At 40.1% G+C, this 16,611-nt stretch overlaps 1 protein-coding gene across 1 annotated transcript in view; it reads left to right on the top strand.

Moving 5' to 3' along the window:
- slc22a18 (solute carrier family 22 member 18) overlaps positions 1 to 15,693 on the top strand; it is a 29,801-nt gene extending 14,108 nt beyond the window's left edge. Inside the window, exons 6-10 of the mRNA XM_033986275.2 lie at positions 8,114 to 8,218; positions 11,203 to 11,303; positions 13,355 to 13,456; positions 13,844 to 13,964; positions 15,236 to 15,693. Of these exons, the coding sequence (XP_033842166.1) occupies positions 8,114 to 8,218; positions 11,203 to 11,303; positions 13,355 to 13,456; positions 13,844 to 13,964; positions 15,236 to 15,435 (629 nt within the window). The 3' untranslated portion in view covers positions 15,436 to 15,693. The remainder of the gene's footprint in view (positions 1 to 8,113; positions 8,219 to 11,202; positions 11,304 to 13,354; positions 13,457 to 13,843; positions 13,965 to 15,235) is intronic.
- The last annotated feature ends 918 nt before the right edge of the window (positions 15,694 to 16,611 follow it).

Below are 16,611 nucleotides of genomic sequence, written 5' to 3'. Positions count from 1 at the left end.
GCTCAATTAACAGTGAGGCAATACTATGGTGCAGTCGTTATATAGTAAGAAAGGGTTAATGGGCTAATAATCAGAAGACTAGAGAATGCTCTAGGAGGGAAGTGACAGGAGACTGAAATTGAGTTTGGTTGGTACTATATATTAGAAATGATAAATGACATGCAACATTTAAGACAGACAGTTCACATGAATGGCCATTCAGAAGTGCAGTAAATATTTACAATCAGCAAGCACTTGAAACAAATCAAAATAATTAAATGCAAAACCAATAATGGCAGTGCAATAATACCAAAAGAGTCAGTAGTTGTTAAAGTGACATGTGTCAGAGTTCCGCAACTATTGCACTGGATTGAAAAGGTCCGAGTTCATTTACAGTGCAAAAAGGCAACTTGTCAATGTATACCCAGCTCACACAGTTCAAAGCCCCATCTGGAGAGGACTGGGTTCCAGAGGGAGAGGTAAGTGCAAAAGAGTTCCAGGAGAGATTTTCCACAGGTGTGGGTGTGTTGGGAGAGTATGATGGGCTGCCAGGAGCCCCCTACCAGCCCGGTGGGAGAAGTGCGGCTCTGCGATGCGTTCTCTTAGGACAAGTGAACGCTTCTCTTAGGACAGGTCAGCGTCCCTCTTAGGACAGGTCAGCGTCTCTCTTAGGACAGGTCAGCGTCTCTCTTAGGACAGGTAAACGCTGTAGGCTTTCTTTACTAGCTCGCCATCGGGGTCAAAGACCAGATATATCACATACAAGTCCTTTTGACTTGTGTGCGAGTCACAGCAGAAGGTCCCTGCAGCACGCCTCTCCGTTAGCCTCCAACACACACCTCTCCTTCACCCAGCTAGCGCCGGTATGATAACTCCGGTTGGCCACGCCTTGTCACATGACCGCGGAAACTTCACCGTGATTGGCTAGAATGAACCATGTGACACAATGACGTAGAAAACCCGCAAGAATGACTGAAAATACCGTGAGACTTGGCAACTTAGACAAAATATAGGCTGAAACGCCAGGAGAGAGAGAAACGGGAGAAAAAGAGAGAGATATACAGGATTTGTCACCTGGGTTACACAGCTGTGTGTCATCAACAAAGCAGTGGAAGTTAATTCCAATGTTTTCTGATTATATTACCTAATGGCATCATATAGAGTTTGAACAAGATAAGACCAAGTACAGTACCTATCCTATAAATAGGAATAAAACAAGCTGAGGGCTGCTCCTCTGACACCTATGTCACATTCTAACCTCTGCTCTGAGGTCCAACAGGACTGAGACCAGTTCATTGTCAGCAGCTAATAACAAGTCATGTGTGACTTTTAGTAGCGCAGTTTCTGTGCTGTGGTGAGCCCTGAATCCTGATTGAAAAACTTAAAAGAAATTATTAGCCTGTAGTCTGTGTAATCCTTCAGTCATCCAGGTATGATTCACAATAAAAGAAAAATTCTAATCTGTCAGCTGGACAAAACGTTACTGGAGTGACGACATTAGCCTGTAGGTGGCGACAAAGTTGCTTAACTACAACTCTTTCAAGGATTTTTGAGACAGAGGGAAGATTAGCGATGGGTCTATAGTTGGCTAATAGATCAGGTTCAAGATAAGGTTTTTTTTTTAGAAGCGGTTTATTGACTGCATGGAGGATTTCTTTTAGGGAGTCTATTTGGAATAGGGTCAAACATACAATTTGATGTGTTAGAGGATATAATGGCTGAAGTTATCTCTGCTTGGTCGACAGTAGTAAACCTGTCTAGTATCACTGCTGGACTTATGTGGGACACTAGTTTTACAGCCTGGGCTTGCTCAGTCCTAATCTTAAAAGTAATTTAATTCAATTTATCTCTAATACTATGGTTTTGCCATCATTACAGCTGAGTGTAGCAGGGATTGAGGGTTCAACTGCACTGTGGTAGTTTGTTAGCCTGGCTACAGTGGTGTACAAATGTTTTATGTTTTTGTTTACTTCAAGTAATGAATTAATAAAATTTGAATAATTTCTGGATTGGGCCTTCTACAGAGACTTATAAATCAATAAGCAGATTTTCCATGCCTTTAGGGATTGCTCCGAGTGGAAGTGGCACCATGGCCTCTTTAATTTTTGGACCTTTTGTTTGAGAGACCAGAGCTCTTCGTTGGACCCATACTCAGTATAAATGTGTGGACATAGATAACCTGCTAGCTGCCACGTTCCAAATAGTAAGTGAGCATGAGTGCTCTTCTGGTTCCATCGACTCTGGCTCCAATTCACTTTGTATTAAAAAACGTTGCCACTCTCTGTAACTGCTGCTTCAGCAGCAGCACTTATAGTTGGACTAAAGCTCGTTTCAGCAGGGTCACATGGCATGTCCCTAAAGATTGGCTCTATGGACCTCCGGTTTGGCTAATGGTGGAATAGGTGCAACACCGGGAGAGCTCTGCTGAAATCCTTAAAATACTGGTAAAAAGTCTGCTAAAACGCAGTGTGGGTACATTTAGAATATCTATTAAGATGGGTAAAACAACAAAGAAACCGATTTCAGTCCAAGTGTTCTGGTGAAAGAAGAAATCCCTCATACCAGCGATAACCAAGATACCGCATGTACCGACAGTGCCACTAGCAAACAAGGCGCTGTGCTAACCCGAGCCGACATGGAAGCGATCCTCGCTGAATGTCTGAAGGAGGTTCTCGATCTGTACACGTTCCCCTCCCCGGTGGAAGTTGACCGAGCGCACCATGTCAGTGTCCACACACGGAACAAGGATGCTCCTTGCCCGCTTATCGCCAGGATTCACTACTACCGGAATAAAGAACTCATGCTGAAGCTTGCTTGGGAAAAGGGACGACTCATCTACCGCAGGACAGAAATCCACATTTTTCCAGATTACAGCCCAGAGGTTTCACAGAAGAGAGCAGCCTTCTCCGAAGTCAAGTCCCAGCTCAGATCTGCAGGATTTCCATACAGGATGTTTTTTTCCAGCTAAGCTTCAGTTTATAAACAAGAATGGACAGGGTATAACTTTCTCCACTCCAGACCACGTGCGCTCCTTCCTCGTCGATGTGCTTAAGGGCCGATGAGCCGGTCCGGACTCACCTGATCACTGTCTTAGCTGCGGTCAGGTGAGCGGCTGATGTGCGGCTCTCAGTTCGTCTCACCAGTGTATCACCACCGCCCAGTATGAATGTTTGTATTTGGACTGTTTGCTTTGCCCTTGATTTTAAAATTCTTATTTTAAAGTTTTATTTTACGGAAACAAAAGAGTTATTCTACAAATATATATATATAGGCTGTATTCTCTATAATGGACAAATCTGTCCCAGTTTATTTTAACTTTAGGCAGCAGTGTATTTCTATTATCTTTTCCTGCAGTTGAATTTTTTCCCTTCCTTTTTTTTCATTCTAACCTCCTTATGTGTCCACACAGACTTGTTTCGATTTACAAAGTTCCCAGAGTGACTTTGAGATTATCACAGTACTTCTCTTATTATGGCAAGTATAACCAAACATGAAAAAAATCATAGCATTACTTTTGTCTCTTTAAATGTGAAGGGTGTTAATAATGTGGTTTAGACAATTGGGAGTGGGTGTGGCCTTCCTTCTGGAAACACACTTGAGGCAGGGCCAGTCCACATTACTTAAGGAAAAACTGGGTTGACCATATTTTTCATTCAAGTTTCAGTGCCAGGGCCAGGGGCACCACAATTTTAGTGCATAAGGACATACCACTTCAGTTAGAAGAAGTCATCTCGGACTCAGCAGGACGCTATGTAATAGTTAGGGGTCATATGTTCTTTACCCCTGTTATCCTGCTGTCTGTATGTGCCCCAAACTGGGACGATGGTGTCTTTTTTACTAAGCTTTTTGCTACTTTGCCCAGGCAAGACAATTACAATATTATAATAGGAGGTGACTTTAACTGTGTTTTCGACCCCAACCTTGATAGATCCTCCAATAAGCCGCAATCACTGTGCAAGCCTGCCAAAGTTATTAATAATTTCAAAAACCATGCTGCTTTATCTGATATTTGGAGGTTCCATAACCCTAAATGGAAAGCCTTTTCCTTTTTCTCCAATGTCCACCACACTTACACTCACCTAAAAGGTTATTAGGAACACCTGTTCAATTTCTCCTTAATGCAATTAATCTAATCAACCAATCACATGGCAGTTGCTTCAATGCATTTAGGGGTGTGAGCATGGCATGGTTGTTGGTGCCAGACGGACCGGACTGAGTATTTCACAATCTGCTCAGTTACTGGGATTTTTACGCACAACCATTTCTAGGGTTTACAAAGAATGGTGTGAAAAGGGAAAAACATCCAGTATGCGACAGTCCTGTGGGCGAAAATGCCTTGTTGATGCTAGGGGTCAGAGCCTGGTCTGATGAGTCTTGATTTCTGTTGAGACATTCAAATGGTAGAGTCAGAATTTGGCGTAAACAGAATGAGAACATGGATCCATCATGCCTTGTTACCACTGTGCAGGCTGGTGGTGTTGGTGTAATGGTGTGGGGGATGTTTTCTTGGCACACTTTAGGTCCCTTAGTGCCAATTGGGCATCGTTTAAATGCCACGGGCTACCTGAACATTGTTTCTGACCATGTCCATCTCTTCATGACCACCATGTACCCATCCTCTGATGGCTACTTCCAGCAGGATAATGCACCATGTTATAAAGCTCAAATCATTTCAAATTGGTTTCTTGAACATGGCAATGAGTTCACTGTACTACAATGGCCCCCACAGTCACCAGATCTCAACCTGATAGAGCATCTTTGGGATGTGGTGGAACGGGAGCTTCGTGCCCTGGATGTGCATCCCACAAATCTCCATCAACTGCAAGATGCTCCTATCAATATGGGCCAACATTTCTAAAGAATGCTTTCAGCACCTTGTTGAATCAATGCCACGTAGAATTAAGGCAGTTCTGAAGGCGAAAGGGGGTCAAACACCGTATTAGTGTGATGTTCCTAATAATCCTTCAGGTGAGTGTACACTCATATAGATTATTTTTTAATTGAGAATAAACTATTGGAAAAGACCCACTCCCTTATCATAGTATAACTGTGTCGAACCACACCACTCTGTCCTTTATTTAGGAGTTGCCAGACTGTCCTGATTCCTGAAATTAATTCCTTTTTGGATGAACTGGCTTTTCCCACTGTCCCTTCTGAAAAACTGAAAATCTCCATAATCGAGATCAAGGATGCTATTAAGTCATTCAGGACAAACAAAACACCTGGTCCTGACGGGTTTGGCACTGAATTTTATAAGAAATTTGTGGAGACGTCTTGACATAATGCACACTCCGCCCGATCAAAACACTGAAATTGTTCTATCTCTGGACACAGAGAAAGCTTTTGACCGGGTGGAGTGAGAATTTTTATTTGCTACATCGAAGAGATTCAGCTTTGGAGACGGTTTCATTTCTTGGATAAAACTACTCTATTCTGAACCAGTCGCGTCAGTCATAACTAATGGACAGCAGTCTCGATATTCTCGTTTTGGTAGAGGCACACGTCAGGGATGCCCACTGTCCCCTCTTCTGTTTGCATTAGTAATTGAACCGTTAGGTATTGCCCTCAGACAAGCTGTAAACTTTTGTGTGTTTTTGTTTGTAGGCAGCACGGTGGCTGAGTGGCAACACTCATGCCTCACAGCAAGAAGGTTTGGTTCGATCCCCGGGTCGCCCAGGCCTTTCTGTGTGGAGTTTTGCATGTTTCTCCCCGTGTCTGGATGGGTTTCCTCCGGGTACTCCGGTTTCCCTCTTCAACCAAAACATGAACGCCCTTCGAGACAACTGTTTTTGTGATTTTGGGCGTTACAAAAATAAAATGAATTGAATTTTCAAGGCATAGAACAAGGTGGTGTATTCCATAAATTGGCTCTTTATGCAGACGATTTGTTGCTTTATGTGTCTGACCCACAGTCCTCAGTCCCTTCCATCATTAACTTGCTGGACCAATTTGGGAGACTATCAGGTTATAAAATCAATTTTAATAAAAGTTTATTATTTTTCCTAAAACAAGAAGATGCAGTGCCCTCCGTAGATGTACTGCAGTTTAAAATGGCTAAAACCTCTTTTAAATACCTTGGAGTGGAGGTAACGTGCACCTTGCCATCACTTTTCACTAAAAACTTTACTGTCCTATTAGAAAAATGCATACAAGATTTAGAACGATGGAAAGAACTCCCCTTGTCGGTGGCAGGAAAGGTCAATATAATTAAAATGGGAATACTGCCAAAATTCATATACCTATTTCAAAATATCCCTGTGTTTATTAGGAAATCATTCTTTAAATCATTTGACAAACTTTTGACCTCCTTCATTTGGAAATGTAGCCTTCAAAGGCAAAAGAAAAGGGCTGGACTTGCACTTCCCAGTTTTCTTTATCAAAATATATATATATATATATATATATATATATATATATATATATATATATATATATATATATATATATATATATATATATATATATATTTTTTTTTTTTTTTTTTTTTTTTTTTTTTTTTTTTTGCTATTTTTATTTATTACTCTTTATTACTATATATTATTACTACACCAGTCAACCTGAATCTTGGGTGTCCCTTGAATATGGCACCAGCCATATCCATCTAGCCTCACTTGTAAGTGCCTCTGCCTCTTCCATTGTATTATCAAATTCAATTGTCAATCAAACTATGAAAAATATGGACACAGTTTAGAAAGCATTTTGCTTTAAAAAAATAAATCTATTTATGCCCCTATCTGGAGAAATCATAATTTTCCTCCTGCCTCTTTAGATGCTACTTATGGAACTTGGCACATTAATGGTATCAAATCTATATGTAACTTATTCTCTGATGGATAATTCCTTTCCTTCTCTGGTCTGAGTGAGGCATTTCAGTTACCAAAATCAGATTTCTTTGGATATCTACAAGTTAAGAACTTTGTACAAAAGAACTTTCCCTCTTTCCCCATTCTGCCAAATGATAATCTATTAGACAGCCTTCTCTCACTTTCCCCAGCTAAAAAGTCCATTTCCACTTTGTGCAACTTAATAAGTAACATCTGTCCACCACCACTTGAGGAAATTAAAAGGCGGTGAGAGACTGACTTTAGGTCTTGCATTGTATGATGAGATGTGGGAGGCTTCTCTTAAGCGTATACATGGATCCTCAATCTTCGTGTGGCATGGTCTTATACAGTTGAAAGTGGTTTTAAGAGCTCACCTTACCAATGCAAGACTGGCGGACATGTATCCTAACACAGATCCTTCCTGCCCTCGCTGTAGAAGCCAACCAGCAGATCACATACATATGTTCTGATACTGTCCTGAACTTGGCCCCTTCTGGTCTGATATTTTTGAAGCATATACAAAGATTTTTGGCAAAGCCATTTGCCCTAACCCTTTAAGTTCTGTATTTGATTGATGATTGATTGCTCTTTATCAAGCAACGCACGAGATGTTATGTCTTTGACCTCACTCAAGAAGAGTCATTCTACTTAATTCGAAACAACTATCCCCACCTACTTTCGCTAGATAGATAAGAGATGTTATGTATTTTTTGAAATTGGAAAAAATTAGATACACTTTAAAGATAACTACACAGCAATTTTTAGAGACCTGGACTCCATTTTTGAATTATTTTCAGGGACCACAAACACCTCTCAGTGAAGGGAACACTGACTGATTTTATCCGTATAATTGGGTCTTTTATTTATTTATTTATTTATTTTTATTTTTTTATCACTATTATTATTATTTATTTATTTGTATGCATTTATTTTTGTATTAGTACTGATAGTACTGATAGTATTGTTTATTTAATTTGTTTATGCATTTATTTTCAGTAGTGTATTTCATCCTTAATGTTTATTTGCAATACCATTATTTCTATAATTAATAATGATATGTAAATCTTTTGAAAATTCTGTTGTATTGGATGTATGATGTAATGGTATGTCTTGCTGGTCAGATGTACTTGAACATTGTACTGGAACATTGTTTTGCAGATAAATAATAAATAAATGGGAAAAAAAAGATTAGATCTATTATTTCTTTGAATTTCAAGATAGATTTTTCATATATTGTTCAGCCTAACCCACGACCTCCTATGACAGGATGAGACAGGATAACCACTCTTGTTTCCTGTTATGTTTTTCAGCTGAGAAGAGGTCCCTGTTCAGTTTGGGGGAGATCACCAGATTACTGAAGTATCCAGGAGTCACTCCAACTTTTATTGTGAAAATCGCAGCGGGTTTACCTTCAGGTGAGTTTAGTACAAGCCTTTCAGGGCCTATAATATGCCATTTCGTTTTATTGATGTTGTAATGTTGCTTCCTCATCAAAAATATATGTGCAGTTGTGTTTTGTTTCTTATTTAGGTTCTTCTTTGAAACTGATAACACTCTGCTTGTCTTTGTAAAGTCATTTGATAATACAGGAAGTGGGCTGCTGTGTTTTTAAACGTAGTTTTCCCGTAGAAACTGAGACTTTGGTATCACTGTAAGGTGGTTGTGTCTCCACAATAAAGAACGCCATAAAATTATTTATTAACATTTATTCCCATTGTAATTTTATCAATATTTGTTTTTAATCATGTTTTTTACACTGGGTTACACCTGTCTTCATGGAGATGTTATTACTTTGCTTGTTGGTACACATTATGGCATTAAACGTATCAATCACTATGGAGGGAAGCAGATCACATCACCAGGCCAAACTACACGTCAGATCTGTGGAGAAGAGACCACCACTCACAGTCAGAATGCATGTTTTCAATGTAATTTTGAGAAATAAAAACACTTAATTGAATAAAAGCAAGACTGATAAGCTGAATGGCATAATGTGGTACATATAGATAAGGTAGATAAGGCAATCCCATCTCCATGGAGACAAGCAAGAGACAAACACCCACCAGAAAAGTTACACAGTGTACATTTAATGTGAAATAATTTAAATATTGGACGTTTGGGGCTCTGGGATTGAAAAGTGGAACTTAGATTTAGTCTCATTCAACAGTAATATCTATACATTTTGTCATAGTTTTATGAAAAATATGACATTGATGAAAAAACTATGACAAAATATTTTAGTGTTCAATGTGTACACAGGCCTTCTCACTGTTTACTGAACTCTCTCGTCTGATTGTACATTTGTTATACATTAGTGGTGCATTTGTGCTGCATTATACCATAGTGAGAATTGTAATACTGACTGCTGTGTATTATTTTTGTATGGGTTATTTTTGCATAACCCATACATTGTATGTATAAATGGACATTAATTAACCTGCTAGCCACCACGTTCCAAATTGGAAGTGAGCGTGGACTTGTTTTCTATTGAAAAAATATTGCCCCTCGCTCTATAGCTGCTGCTGTCAAGCCATTTTGGTCTTAAAATGTTTGTATTAACCCACCCTACATGATCCTGGTGTTTTTTATTTCACTATTTTGTCCCTAAATCAATATGAACATTAATAACAGACCAATGAGCTACCTTCATTTGCCGAAGTCGCTAGCGTTAGCAACAGGCTTGATTGACAGCATTGCTAAGTGCCCGCTCCCAACTAAACCAACTCTTCAGGGGCGTTACCTTCCACAACCTTGCTCCTGATTGGCTCTTTGGTTGGTATGATACTCATGGATTGAATTCCAAATATGGAACTCAGCTTCAGATTCACCTCTATAACTGCTTGTCTCAATGAATTTCATTTGGCTGGAGTTAAATGCAATGGGTGACGTCACACTCCCTTAGTCCACTTCTTTGTACAGTCTATGCCAGAGGCCGGCAACCTTTAACATGCAAAGAGCCATTTGGACCCAGTTTCCATGGAAAATAAAACACTATTATACACTAAAACGGTGTATAATAATAAAATATAATGGAATGGAATAATGTAGTTTTATTTTCACGGACCAGCCTTCTACACGTGGCAGATAAATATGGTAAAAATAAGTTAAGTGCATAAAAAATACAACTCACTATACTGCTAAATCAGTGAGAGCCCTGCACTTGTTTCTTTGGGATGAGGTGGTCCCATCGAGGACTGATGGGAGACAATGACACCCACAGTGTGATTATGTCTAGTCTGCTCCGCAGTTTCTTTCAAAAAACTCTAAAGGCTTATTTTTTAATCCCAGGTGTTTAGTCTCCATGTGCCGAAGCAGTTTTGAAGGTTTCATTGCCTCATTTGCTTTTCCCGCATATTACTCAGAGCAGACTCTGTACCTGTAGCGACAAACCCATATTTTAAGTAGGTATTGTCTCTTAAATTTAGCTTCCTTTTTCTTGGTGGTTGTAGGCTCCTCTTCTGGCTCCTCAGTTGGCCTTTTCCCCTTTGTTAAAAAGCTCTCCAAAGACTTTTGTTTTGGCTCATTTTCACTTGCTTGTGGCTCTAATTTTGGGCGAAGTGTCTGACGTGATACGTCATCATGGAGGACAAGACCAGATCCAGAACTGATATAATATACTCGCCATTATATCAAATAGATTTCTGTGGCGAATTCCTCTCAGGATTTTCAAGATATATCTACGAACGAGTTTATTAGTGCGTCATGAGGGATGGGCGAAAGTTATGTCAAAGAAGATCCTCCTGCTCCTGACCCCTATGTGCACAGCGTCTGAAAATCAGGGCTGTGTCTTTACGTGTTTGTAAGGCGTGAGCGGTATTTGTTTTTAACATTGTTCCGCGAGTGTGTGAAAATATTATTTTATTTTAATATTTGAAGATCATAATAATCTTCCAGTTTAAACTACAATAAGAAAGAACTAATACAAATAAAATACACTTCAATTAAATACTTAAAATGTATTTTCCCAAGCCACGCAGAGCCGCAGTATAAGGATGAAAGAGCTGCATGGGGCTCCGGAGCCGCAGGTTGCTGACCCCTGGTCTATGCTGTGACAGCACAGATAGTCCAGCAACAGTTAATCACTGTTCTACGTCACTACAATGTGAGCATTACCATAGCAATGGATACAACAGAACAAATTAATGACTGATAGGAGGAACTAGCTTCAACTAAAACAGAAATAACTAATGTCTTGGACATCCATGGGGAGCCCAAAGGTTGTCAGATTTAAAAGTGAACTATTTTACTTTTGTGGGACCATGGTATAAGTGGATTATGCAACTGGTAGCAATGCGTTAGACTGTTGTAATGCTGTGTGTGGTGGTGTGGTGGAGTGTCCTTATTTAATGGTGCATTAGTCATACATTTGTCATACTTTTGTGGTACATATATTTTCCAGGGATCTTCCAATCGATGTTCTTGATCATCGCTCTGGACATGTTCAAACTGGACCCGGAGCAAAACGGTTATCTCATGGCTTTCTTCGGGATCTCCCAAATGGTGAGAACAAAGAAACATTCCCATTTTTCTACTCCGATTGATATTTTGCAGCTGACGTCATCAAAATTGTGCATGATAGTAACTGAGGCACTGCTCTGTTTGAAGCTCTGCTACTCAAGTTAAACTTTAATCTGAGCTTTATGTTAACACAATCTGACCATAAAGGACTGATTTAGCTGGAGCTACAACATGTGAGCTGATGTACTGTTAAAAGTTCCTCTCACATAACATTATAGTCATAAGATAGCAAGCACTAGTCAACAGTTTTTCATTTAGTTACTCTCACCGTCTCTCATCTTTTTTGTTGAAAATCAAATGCTTAAACAGAACCATATACAGTCATGGTCCTGTTTTGGTTTAGATCACAGGGTCTTGGAAATGTGTGGTTTAAATGTTGTGTTTTTCTTGAGTTTTCAGGTTATCTTTAAGTCTTTATTGGCAATGATTGCTAATGTGTGCATTGTGTCACCATGGTAACTGCTGAACATTCCACCATAGAGATACATTTAGAACTGCCCCAGTGTGACGTCACAGCAAAGTATCAATATATATCTGCCACAACACTTATATTTCTAATATAACTAGGGATGCATTCAGAGGTCCTGGGAAATAAAAGATAGCCACTAAAACTTTCAAGTTCTAAATGTACAATATACTCCTCACCTTACATGGGTATCATAGTTTAGCAAAAAAAAAAGAACAACCATCACCTTAACACGGTGGAGGCATTTGAACCCTCGAATGATCCTAGGAGCCATGTTTGTCTGATGACGGGTCACACTAAGAGCAGCTCAGAAGCCCTTTATGGTAAGTTCTATATCAAGGCCAGTTACGCCGTCCAGACTGGCATCACTGGAAGTAAGGGTTGCTCTCAAGCTGGAGAAGGAGTCCTATTGAGCCTTGTTGGCTTGTAGGACTCCTGAGGCAGCTGACAGGTACTAACAGCCCAAACATGCCATAGCTCTTTCGGTCACAGAGGTAAAAACTCAGGGCTGGGAGGAGTTCAGTGAGGTCATGGAAGAGGACTGTTGGTCAGCCTCAAAGAAATTCTGGCAAACTGTCCAATGCCTCAGGAAGGGGAAGTAGTGCTTCACTAACACTGTTTAGAGTGTAGGTGGCTCCAGGGCTAGACAAGATCTGTCTTCAGTATTTTAAGTCCCTGGATGTTGTGGGGTTGGCTTGGCTGACACGCCTTCATCTCAACTCTTGTTGTGTCAGTACAGCACATACAGTACTAATCAATACTAATCCTACAGTAGAATTGTCAGATTGGACTGATGGTTCCTCTGTTTAAGAAGTGGAAACAGAGGGTGTGCTCCAACTACAGGGGAATCACACTCCTCAGCCTCCCAGGTCAGGTCTATCCCAGGGTACTGGAGAGGAGAATCCGACGATAGTCAAACCGCAGATTCAGGAGGAGCAGTGTGGTTTTCATATCGGCTGGGGAACATTGGGTGCTCGAGTTTTCATGGGAGCCCTGGTTAGATTGTGTTTGGTTCTGGTTTAGTTCTGGTTTAGTCTTGAGTTAGCCCTGGTTTAGTCCTAGTTTAGTCCTGGTTTAGATCTCTGTTCCTATTCTCACCCATGGTCTTGAACTTTGGGTAATGACCAAAAGAACACGATCGTGGATACAAGCGGTCGAAATGAGTTCCCTCCACATGGTGGCAGGGTGCTACCTTAGAGATAGGGTGAGGAGCTCAGTCACACGGGAGTAGAGCCGCTGCTCCTCCACGTCAAGAGGAACCAGTGGCTTGGGCATTGGGCATCTGTTCGGATGCTTCCTGGACGCCTCCCTGGAGAGGTGTTCCGGGCATGTCCCACCAGAAGGAGGCCCTGTGGAAGACCCAGGACACATCCTTCAGCTAGCCTGGGGACGCCTTGGAATCGCCCCAGAGGAGCTGGGGGATGTCTCCGAGGCAAGGGAAGTCTGGGAATTCCTGCATGGATTGCTGCACCCTCAACCCGGCCCTGAATAAATGGCTTAAGTTGAATGGATGGACAGTAGATAAGACAACATATTTTCTTTTCCATTGTGTGAATGTGTTGTGTAGTTTATACAGGGTGTAGTGATCGGTCCCCTCACAGCGAGGTTTAAAGAGCCTACTCTCCTCCTGCTCTCCATCGCCATCTCTGCAGCTGTGGGTCTCGGACAGGTAACAATACTGATCTGTCACACCTGTCACATCTGTTCTCATTATTGTGTCTGTCCTCAGAAAATTTTGGGCATTGTTTAATGTCGTGTCCTTCCAATAACATTATCTTCAAATTATAAATCAGATGTTACATCCACTCTGACATGAGTAGTCATTTTCCACAATACTCCTTTACTTACACTGTTCTGTCCCATTAGTTTGAAGTAATAATACTCATGCTTTACTTTGATCTTTTATTTTGAAGGCATATATGCTTTTATTATTATGCTTTTATTTTTTGGGTCTTTTATTTTTATGACATATATGCTCTTATTATGCTTTCATTTTGAAGGTGTTTACTCTGGCCTTTTATTTTGAAGATCTCTAACCCGATCTCTCATTTTGAAGGCATACATGCAGACAATGGTGCATTTCTGTCTCACTGTGGTCCCCATGATGTTCTTCCTAAGTGTCTTCAATGTCATCACAGACAGCATCTTGACCAAGAGTGTGCCCTCCTCCGATTCAGGTAACAACCAATCAGAACACTCCATATGCCAGTACAGGTGAGTCACAGCCAATCAGCACACAGCATCCTGACAAAGAGCTTGCCGACCTCTGTCTAAGGTAACACCCCATCATAACAAAGAAGTCTGTGACAAACATGTTCTGAAGTGAATGAGATTCTTGGATCAGTTTAGCAGTTCAGATTTCAGTCTTCTCTACAGTTGTAAAGAGGGGAATTATGCACAATCGACTTTTTGAAACTTTCTACCATGTTATAAAGCTCCTTCATCAAAACATGTCCGAAGAGATTTTATATGTCATCCATGGATGCTTGAGTAATCTAGCAATCTCTCCTGGGCCTAGTTCAAAATTCCTTACGTTTGGCTGTACGATTCTGTACAAGGCTCTGCCCACAAGCCTAGGTCACCCATGTTCCCGCAAGACAATTCTCCATAAATATACAAAAGCAGGATATAAAACAATACAAACCTGATGCGATGTGCAGTAGTTTCATTTGCAGGATTCACACTGATTGTGTTGTGATGTGAAGGGGGAATGATTTAGTATGGAAAGCAAAGGGAGGGAAGACTCTCTAAGGAGTCTAAAGCAGGAGTGTCAAACACATTTTCACAGAGGGCCACATCAGCAAAATGGCTGCTCTCAAAGGGCCAGATGTAAAATAAATGTAACTACTTTTTAATTTGTTCATGAACTGTTTCTGTATTTATTACTTATTCAAGTTACAAATATTGTGTATGCATTTGGCTAGATGTAAAAATATAGCTTTGTAACTATGTATGTCCTGATAAAGTGACATTTTAAGACCATCATATTTTTTAATTTACCCTATCGAGGGCCATATAAAATGATGTGGAGGGCCACATTTGGCCCCCAGGCCTTGAGTTTGACACATGTGGTCTAAAGCATTTTTAAAAGATTAAAGTTAACATTGTGATCTAAATATGTATATGCAGTTAATACCCCATAGAAGTCAAATACCCCCTCTTCAATACTCCTGGATGATTTAAAAATGTTCTTTGTGAATTGAATTCTGATTTGAAAACAAGAATTTCAAATTTAACTTTTTATTTATTCTACTTATTTATTTATTTGTCACAGGCAGAGTATGTAGCTGATGCGACGCATGTAGTGTATAACTAGAGCTAATTCTCAACTCCTGTCCCTGGTTGGGCTTTTTCCTACAGAAAACAGTTTAAAAGCACAATCTTTAAACACAAGAACATTGCAGTTTCATGTTTCAGACATTCCTACAGCTGCATTTTGTGGTTGCAGGTACGATGCTGGGTCTATGCGCCGCGGTCCAGTCTCTGCTCAGAACTGTGGGTCCCACTTTAGGAGGAGTTCTCTATGTGAATGGAGGAGTAATGTCCATCGGCCTGACCCAGTGTGCGGTGAACGTTGCAGTGTTCGGTCTGCTACTGCTCAAACCTCTGTCCAGTGACCATCACACGAGCAAGACACACGGGGAATAGAATCAGCAACTATCAAACCAGCAAGACACATGGTTCCCCAACATCCACCAGCAAGAAACATGTGGAATAGAACTAGTAACCACAAGCAATACACACAAGGAGTCGAGCCAGCAACCAGCCAAACAGCAAGATGCATGGAGAATTGCAAGACATGCATTAAGAATAGAACCTGCAAACGAGCAAGACACATGGGGAGTAGAAACAACAACCATAGAGTAGAAACCGCAACCACAAGCAAGACACATATGGAGAATTGAACCAACAGCCACGAGCAAGGCAGAAATTTATAATAGAACCTACAAACGAGCAAGGCACATAGGAAATAGAACCAGCAACCACGAGCAAGGCACACACGGAGAATACACTGGACTGGTGGTAGTCGTATAAAACTTGTTCAGACGTAGACCATGACCTAAAGGCACAATGCGTAACTTTTCTCATGGAGGTTCTGATGTCTGCTCGTCTCCACGGAGGTGTTGCTTTACTTGTTCCACAGTGAATGTATCTATTTCCATGGATACAAAAGTTGACACCACAGGTCAGATCTGTGGCAAGGCAAGCCCATACAAAGTTAGAATGTTTTGGGGTTTTTTAAGCAATGAAAGAACCTGATAGTAGGATTGACAAACATGTAAAAAAAATCAGATACTAATCGATACTAAAGTCAGTGTCAAAACTATAAACTTATCTGAGCAGGTATTGATACAAAAAATGTCACATTCACAGGACAGAAATTAATTAATTATCATTATATATATAGTTTTTTACAAAAACATTCACACTCATTTTCACAGTTTGGCTATTTGTTAAGTAGAAAATTTTACTTCCTGTTTGGAAATCCTGACATCTTTATTTTGTTGAAATCATGTTTAAAGTATCAGGAAAAATTTGTTTTTTGGATGGTGTAAAACTGTCATTTATATTTTGAACAGGTATAATCTCACCAAGTTAAGTCAAAATGAGAGAATTATACAAACTTTAACTTTGGACCACACTCACTTATTTGATACTGAATTGTACTTGTTTATTTACCGAAATGAATGTTGTTTCTATTGTCTATATTTTATTAAATCATGACATATTTTACTATGCTGTTTTGTGTTTGTTTCCTCTAATGTTTTTTGAAAATTAACCAAACTAAACAAACCTATTCATGGGTTTTAGCTTCATGTTATA

Source organism: Periophthalmus magnuspinnatus, chromosome 3 (assembly GCF_009829125.3).
Source record: "Periophthalmus magnuspinnatus isolate fPerMag1 chromosome 3, fPerMag1.2.pri, whole genome shotgun sequence".
In the NCBI taxonomy this organism is placed as follows: domain Eukaryota; kingdom Metazoa; phylum Chordata; class Actinopteri; order Gobiiformes; family Gobiidae; genus Periophthalmus; species Periophthalmus magnuspinnatus.
The sequence above is the reverse complement of the archived record's forward strand: the minus strand, read 5'-3'. Positions and strand labels throughout refer to the sequence as shown.